At 39.6% G+C, this 8935-nt stretch overlaps 1 protein-coding gene across 1 annotated transcript; it reads right to left on the bottom strand.

The window, feature by feature from the left end:
- Positions 1-4734: 4734 nt before the first annotated feature.
- Positions 4735-8931, bottom strand: LOC107301139 (pre-mRNA-splicing factor RBM22-like; the record flags this gene model as incomplete). Its single annotated transcript, XM_015830402.1, has 5 exons — positions 4735-4960; positions 6358-6492; positions 7344-7432; positions 7576-7740; positions 8741-8931. Coding segments are annotated over 5 exons (711 nt in total), but the record flags the coding sequence as incomplete, so codon positions are not given.
- Positions 8932-8935: the final 4 nt, after the last annotated feature.

Below are 8935 nucleotides of genomic sequence, written 5' to 3'. Positions count from 1 at the left end.
TCTTCAAATTTGGCCCTTTTATGACTTGTGGACTTCAACTCCCAGAATTCCTCAGCCAACGTGCCTGGCTGAGGAATTCTGGGAGTTGAAGTCCACAAGTCATAAAAGGGCCAAGTTTGAAGACCCTGGCTTAAAACATTGAAACAAGGAGTGAAAGGAATTATTAAATCCAAACAGCAAAAAAAACCCTATTTTTTTTAAAATGAACATAAATCTAGGGATACGAGAAGATATAGTAGTGTAAAAGTATGCAAGGCATATAAAGCCTCTCTCTGATTGTATCTGTCCTATCAGATCCAGCAGAAGAGGCAAGCTACAGGCCCCTATTCGCATGCTATCTGGAAAGACCCAGGAACAGAGCTTTTCTCTCTAAACATCCCCCCAGAGATTAGATTTGCCCCAACATTGGTGGCCTTTCATATAGCTTTCATGTCCTGATTATTCTATCAGGCATAAGGATTGGAATATATGACAGAGCCTGTAGAATGGATCTAATGATGGCAAAACAATTTTTTTTAACCTTGCTGCGCTTTATAGATTTATTGAGGTGTTATTTTTTATTTTGTGATCTGCTGATTGCCACTCAGATCCATTTCATTAGATGGGTAGACATCTAAATTGAAATTAAATTTTAAATAAAATAAAGCAGGTTAACATGAACTGGGCTTCATGTTGTTGTTGTTATTTTGAAAGAAATGATAGGTCAGATGTGGATTTATGTTTACGTCTAGTTTGTCTGTAATTAAATACCCAGAATTTTTTGAGAGAGATCAAAGCAAGATGTTGTAAGAGTTGCTAGAAATTTTTTTTAAAAAAATCACATCTATTACAAGTCTGATTTTCTTATGTTGGAAGCCGTTTTCAGAAGTTTGTTTTCAATAACCTAGATAATGATACAAGTCCGGTTTTTAACAAAACATTACTAGAAGTTTTCTAGAAGAAGACAGAGAACTGGGGGCACAGTAAGAGATTATATCAATATTATTGTTAAATGAAATTCATATTCCTATTAGCTCTTGCAGGTTACATTGTCCCCATTTATTTTTGTGAAGTTATATTTAGTAAAAAGAATTAGGAAATCCATCACTGAAAATATTAATAAAATTGAGAAAAGTTAATGAGTTGATGAGATACTGCAGTATAGTATCCAGAAACTAAAACTTATGGGGAAAGGGGGAGATTTTTTTAAATAACACCTTTATCAATGATAGTCTTTGCAGGGTCCTGATAAGTAGTTTGGATTTTGACCAGTCTGTGCTCCTGTATTCTTTCTATATGCCTATGCGGAGACTATTAAGCATATTGACAAAGCTGGAGATGTCTACCTGCCAGATCTTGGAACCAAAGACTTTGTGTAAACAATAGAAAACCTCATTCAATTATCTGCTTTCATTAATACATTTTCCTTCATGTTTGAATTTATTCAGCTGTATCAAAGAATTGGATTGCATAATTTATTTAATTTACTGGTATTTATTGGTTAACAAATTCTGCAGTTTTGAAAGGAGCAACAGTGACATTTCGCTACTTAATGGAAACCGAAATGTCAGCTCCTATCAAAGGGGCACTGCAGCCACTTAGAACACTCAAGGAATGCCTTCCCATGTATTCCAAAAGAGCAACGGGGCATTTAAAAAGGACTCCAATCAGCATTAAAAACATCTTTTCCCACGATGAGACTTTCTATTGTGTCCTCCCCCTTTCCCCTCTCCAATAACACAAATTTGCTCTGAGGATCTCCCAAACTTCAAAGCAGATTTGAACTATATGCAAAGGGGTCATTAAGATTGGCACTTTGGCAATGAAATATCAGAAACACAGAGGTTCTTAACTAATAATTGTTAATAATTTTTTTTGTTTTCAGTAAACAACTGTCCACTTTTTAGCCTGGTTAAGTATATATCATATTTATATATTAGAGAAATAAAGTGATCTATTTTAAATGCATTTTGCTTTGAGTTTTTTGTTTCGGTCAAGCAATGATATTTTTCCAAAAAAGAGAAATTATTCATGATATGAAGGTAAAACTAATAAAAAGACACCTCATTCTCATCATAATTAATGGCAAACTTCAAAGGCTGTTTTAGCACCCCAATCACTCTATTGTGGCTACAATTTTTAGACAGCTATGGTCACAATAATGAGCTAAAAGTTTTACTTACACATTTGTAACCTCTCACACTCATGGGACTCTTGTGGCACTTTACATGTCTAAGGTGCTACAATATATAACAGAGTAAACTTTTTCGTAATTATGTAATTCAGATGGGTTATCAAATGCTATCTCTGTATTCAAGGCAGATGCTTGGACACACCTGCCTAGATTATAAATTTTGATTTTAATATTCTGCTTTCTTAAATCTATTGCTGTAGGTTGTTCGTGGATATTAATATAATATGGTTCTTAAGTGATTTAAAAGTCATGATCAGCAGTATCCACTCGGGGATTTTGGGATGGTGGGGGGGAGGCAGGACTTTAAAAAAAAAGGCAAAGCAGCAGGAACAGCATCACATTGCTCCTGCTCTTTTTGTCCACGCAACGGTAGGACTAGTGTCACAATGTCACTTCTGCCATCTTGCTTTATTGACATCCCCCCTTTTCCAGACAAAACTGGAAAAGCAGTCTAATATCAGGAATGCCTAAGTTCAAGTATAGCATTTTAATATTGGTTCTTGAGCTATGTTTAATTATTAAAAATGGCTGGGAAGAAAGTCAATATTTTATGCAATTCATTTCTCTGAATTGTCGATGTTCATCTCCTTTTATACTGTAAAGTCTGGAAATTGAAATTGCCTGGGTAAGAACATGAGCATTGTAACCCTACAATCTGGGTTCCAGCTACGTCAACAGGCCTAAAAGTCAAAATGCGTGGTGGGATAGGTTTATTACTGCCTTTCCAACAGCCTGGATTATGAAGCAAACATTTGAAGAATATATATTCATTTTGGAGAGCTGCAATTATGCAACTGTGGTCATTTCTCACCTGGACTACTGCAACACACTCTGTAAGGGGCTATCCTTGAAGTCCATTCAGAAGCTTCAGCTGATGCAAAGCGTGGCAGTGAAAGCAGTCTTTGGGGCCCCGAAGGATGACACATATTACACCTCTGCTCTGCAAACTTCACTGCCGACCAATGTGTTTCCGAATGCAGTTCAGTGTTATTACCCTTAAAGCCCTTAATGGCATAGGTCCAGGCCATCTGATGAACTGCCTTGTCCGGCTAGGACAAGGCTATCCTATTCTTGCCAGCAAACAGGGACTACTTTGGATTGTTAGCCAATTCCGACTATCAAGAGGCAGAACAGCCTCTGCTGCAACACCTGCCTTTGAAGCATCTTACTTTTTAAAGTAAGATTTCCCTCCCTCCCCAATCCTTCCACAAGAGCCTGAAGACCTGGCTGTGCCGGTTGGCCTGGGAACTAAATGGGGGAGTTCCACAGTGGAGGTGGACTCCACCTCCCCTCCCCTTGCTCTCTGTTCTCCATCCATCCTTTTGGTTATCATGGATCGACCAACATCAGCAAGTATTGCAATTGGCAAAAGAAAGCTTAGGACCGTATGGGTTGGAAACACGCAGACGAGGAAACATGCAGACGAGGCAGTGGTGGGGTTCAGCCGGTTTGCACCACTTCGGCAGAACCGGTAGCTAATGTTTTGTTTCCCAGGCCCAGAATGGGACTTCCGGAAGCGGCATCCACACAGAGAACCAGTTGTTCACATATTTGAATCCCACCACTGGGACGAGGCCTCCATCCGGCAGCGGAAGACAATGGCTCTAGCATGATGACGATTCTCGTTGTGTTCCTTGTTCATTTTATTGTTCTATTATTTTACTTCTGTTTACACTCCTTTCATTTTTTTCCCTTTTCATTAATGTAAGCCACATAGTTACCTCATGGCAAGATAGGCAGCAAATTTAACAAATAAACAAACTAAAGGCTAGGTTCAAACATCACTGAGAAAACCAATTAGGAATATTTTCTTTAAAAAAAAAATAATGAAACTTGAGAATAGGTAAAAAATATGATTTTCTTTACTAAGACACATTACAGACCAAGGACCAAGAAAGATGGTGCAAAGTAAATAATGAAACACATATCTAAAACAACCATCAATAATCAAACATTAGATTAAGGAATAAACCAGACAGGCTAGGGAAGCAAATTAAGGCCGTGGAACTTTTACCTCAGGTCGTTTCCTCTGTAACAAGAGGATTAGCAAGCATGCAGAACTGCTGTCTCAACATTTTGATAGCATGTATTACAGCCAGGATCATGAATGACAGAAACAGCTTTGATACAAAGTGGCACACCATCTGCATGATCTTCAAGGGAGTCTGCTGAGACTTTCCACGTTATGCCAATCCAGCTCAGTGCAAGGAGGAATCTGGAGCTAATTTCAACAGTGATAAGAGTAACTGAGCTGTGAAGGTGTGACCGAGACCTGAACAGGCTTGGGTCAATTCCACTGTTAACTGGCTGGCGGTAAGCAGACTTAAAATAACAATAAGTCAAAAGACTTATCAAGGGTGTGCAAAATGGAATTTATGGTGCTTGTAACTCTAGCAAAATTGTGGTTTTTTTAAACAAAATTCATAGTTATGCTTCTTCTTTTATTTCTTTTCTTTTTAAACAGAAACCACTCTTTCCTCCCCCCCCCAGTTAAGAATTTTGGTTATTATACAGGGGATCAGTTTTTGTTGCTGTGAAACACAATAAGATTAAATCTGTGCTGGGTGCACAGAAACAAGGGAGATTTATTGTAACTGTGATATGCCACAAATTTAAATGTCTTGTCCAAAGAAAAATAAGAAAGGAGTCAGTGGGGTTAAGGATTGCTGTGTTTTCCCGCATGTGCACCCATTCTTTGTGGATCTTGAGAAGGATAATGTATGGGGCCTGGAGCCCTCATAAAAGGAGGTGGAGGTCCCATCGCATGGAACATGTGTGGCCCAAATCCTGCAGGATAAAAAAAAAAAAAAGATTATGGACAATTCATTTCCCATATAAAAGCAAGATTTCTGCAAATAAAGGCAAGACTTAACAGCTCCTCTGGAATGTGCTGAAATGATTGGATTTAATAATATTTTTATTTACCCTTAACATATTTTTATTTAGCTGCCGTTAGTTAGCTGCATTTTTGCTTTTAGTTTTATGGTATTTCAAGTGCACATTGCCTGAAGGTTTTTGCATGATTTATAATTCACAAATTCGAAACTAAATTCTTTTCAAAACAAAGCATCGCAAATGTATTTTTAAAAAAGAATTATGGTGGTGGCAATTATATACAGGCAGTCCTCGACTTACGACCACAACTGAGCCCAAAATTTCGGTTGTTAAGCACAACATTTGTTAAGTGAGTTTTGCCCCATTTTACGACCCTACCATAGTTAAATGAATCACTGCAGTTTTTAAGTTAGTAACTTGTTTGTAAAGTGAATCCATCTTCCCCATTGACTTTGCCTGTCAGAAGGTGACAAAAAGGTGATCACATGACCCCGGGACACTGCAAACCGTCACAAACACATGCCAGTTGCCAAGCATCTGAATTTTGATCACTTGACCCTGGGGATGCTACAACTGTCATAAGTGTGAAAAATAGTCACAAGTCTTCAGTGCCATACATTTGAACGGTCACTAAACGAATGGTTGTAAGTCAAGGACTACCTGTATAGATTTATATGGTAGAGTACACTGAACCAAGGATTTCTTTTTTTACAATCAATCTGAAAATCTTCTAGCGAAAAAATAATTTTGACCAACTATTTCCTTATCCCCTGGGTTTGTTTTGCAAAGGTTAGAAATGAAAAAAGCAAAAAGTGCTGCTGAAGTAGCAGATTTTTTTAAAGTGATATTCCTGTCCCCCACTCTTTACAAGTTTCTGAAGATGCTCAGGCAATGGAATATGCTACTCCAGTGACCTTTTAGAGAACGAGTGCCCCAAAACCGCCCCCCCGTTGCTCACCTGATCCACCTGCCCGCAGGGCCACCCACCACCTCCACGGCCCGCGTCCAGACGGCCCAGCAGCGCCATGGCAGCCACGCCCTCCGCCCGCGCCCCACAGCATTGTCTGCACACAACGGGATGTGAGGGCGGAGTGTTGTCCCTGCTGCCCGGCTGCCATGTCCTTGGCTGCTCTGCTCTGCACGGGCCGCATCTGGGGGCGAGTCGTCTTCCGGGGGGGGCTGCTGGTGAGGAGGAGGCCATGGGGGAAGGCGGGGCTGGGGCTCACAGAGAGGGCTCTGAGTGCCCCCTCTGGCACGCATGCCATAGGTTCGCCACCACTGTGCTACTCTATTCATTTAAAGAACGGTACTGAAGCATCTGTTTCTCTGGGGTCAGAAGTAATAATTACCTGGGGGTGGCGGTGGCGCGATGCCAGGAGGTGGCGGAAGGGCAATGTTTACAACAGCTGGAGGGCCACTAGGAGATAGATTGAAATAGTTTGCAGAAGCCGCTTCCTCGTCTGCTGCAGGAGGAGGTGGAAGAGCTGCAGGGCATAACATTTCGGTTGTTAGAACTTTTTCCAGCGACCACAGTAGCCACACGTCTGAACAAATTATGTCACGAAAGTATCACTTCAATCTGTTTTCACAACAGTGTCTTCATTCCAATAGAAGAGAATAGTTATAAGCTCAGGGTTGAGCTGTGGAACTATTGCTAGTCCCTGAATCTTGGTTGCTTGCAGATGTTTCGATACCCTACTACTATGTAGCATCATCAGTGTGATTAAATGTGGGGTTTCCTGTCTGTTTATGAGTAGTAGTTTGCCCTGCCAGCAAACTTCACACTGACAGTGATGATGCTATTTAGTTGTATAATGAAATATCTGCAAACAAACATCCAAGCTCAGAGAACATCAAGAACCTCACAACATCTTCATTATTTTCTAGGGATTCAACATGGATTAGGAGATGGAGAGGCACTGCACTGAAGCAGTAGTCACTCTCTCATCCCAGACTACTTCACAGACCTGTTGTTATGAAAAGCCCTTATTTGTAATAAGCAACCTGTATCTCTTGAAAAGTTTCAGAAGCACTAAAATAAATAAAAAAGGTTGAAGTATCAAAAGCACTTGAATATAACCCTGGCTCTTTACACCTCTCCAAGAACTAAAACAATAGCCTTCAAATATCAATCCAGGCCTTTTCATTCACAGACTTGTTCTAATTCTTTATTCAATTTATAATTAAACAGAACTCAAGAAGTTCTACTTCTTTCAGTCCCTTTCGGGGACATAATTGCCTTCGAAGGTTAGATCAAGAAAAACAAATTCATCTGCATTTCCCTTTGCTAAGGCTGTCATAATGGTTTTGGCAGAAGACAACTGCCTTGCCTTACCTCCAGGTAGACCAGGAACTGGTTCCAGTTTTAGACCAGATTCTGTAATCCCTTCTCGTTCCTTCTCTTTCCCCCTCGCTGCTTGAGATCTGAGATCCAGGAAAAGATGCCATAATTATGATCGATTGGCAAGTTAGACATACTGAACTTCAAAGTTAAGAACTGTACTGGAGGAAAGAGTGGAATAAAAATGTATATTGCTTTCCCTTCCCCCCCCCCCCCGACTACTTACCTGCCCCACTTCACATTAAGCCTGCGACCATTCACAATGAGTTTGTTGAAGGATTTTTCTGCTGCTACTTCAGCAGCTTGTCGGGTAGCAAACTGGATAAATGCACACTGCTGCCTCTGGACCACTGTTATTGTCCGAATCTCACCAAACTGATAGAAGTGATTCCTGAAGAGGAAACATTCTGACACTGTAACACATGGTCTCTCACACAACCTATGTCACACCAAACTGAATTGGTTTTATAGCCAATAAAGAAAGTTTGCCTCTAAACAGTTCGCCAATTAATTATATATTTTAATGCTATTTAAAATTCTAAAAAAAATCTTCAATCTGAAACAATTCGTAAGAGCCCTTGTTACTATAAATATATGTATACTAGCTGTACCCGGCCACGCGTTGCTGTGGCTCAGTCTGGTTAAATGGAAAAGAAAGGAGAAAGCGCACGTTTGTAATATGTTTAATTTCACAATCTAGCGTGTGTTGCTTTTACGTCCAACAGACGGCGCTGTTTTTCAAAAAAAGCATGTTTTACCTGTCACAGGTGTGACTCTATATAATAGTAGGTATAAAAACACGTGCGTATTCGAATGCAACGTTGTGTCAAAATTTCAAAGCAATCGGTGAAGAACTTTCGGAGATTTAAGATTTTGAACAAACGAACATTTACATTTTTATTTATATATAGTACAATCATTTATAATTTGCTAATATTGCCAAAGAAACATTAGTAAACAGAATAGCAAGATGCTGACATAACTTTAACTGCTCTTATTTAAAAAGCCTTCATTTGGCACCCCTTCTCATTGCCACTATTGGCTTGTATTATTTGTGAACAAGAAGACATGTAAAAATGAGAAACATCTTCTCAAAAAAAAAAAACATTCTATATTGACTCAGAGATGTGCCAGTTTATTATATGGGGAAAAAAATCAAGGGTGGGATATAGAATTTCTTGCATCGACTCAAGCATGAGAATGCCATAAAAAAAATTAATAGCTATCAAATGTACATAAAGGCTAAAAAAATGAAGCCTTGAGAAGCAAATTATGTATGCTGGTATCTATTACTGCCCATACACTTTTGACCGAACCTGGAAGAATCTCTTGACAATCTCAAAGAAACAGTTATATCACTAACAAGAAAGGAGGCAACAATAGGAACATACCTAAGGTCAGACTCAGTGATAGTATCGCCCAGACCACCGACATACAGTGTGGTAATTGTCTTGTCATCAGGGGGGTCCAGACGAGGCATTGTAGAAGCTCGCTTGAGGAGCTTGTCAGCCACAGGATCATTTATACCATAGTAGCGATCTTTAATGTTCTGATCTGCAAGAGGATCATCTGGATCTGTAGGTTTT

The sequence above is a fragment of the Protobothrops mucrosquamatus genome, unplaced genomic scaffold (genome assembly GCF_001527695.2).
Source record: "Protobothrops mucrosquamatus isolate PMUCROS unplaced genomic scaffold, P.Mucros_1.0 scaffold10187, whole genome shotgun sequence".
NCBI lineage: Eukaryota > Metazoa > Chordata > Lepidosauria > Squamata > Viperidae > Protobothrops > Protobothrops mucrosquamatus.
The sequence above is the reverse complement of the archived record's forward strand: the minus strand, read 5'-3'. Positions and strand labels throughout refer to the sequence as shown.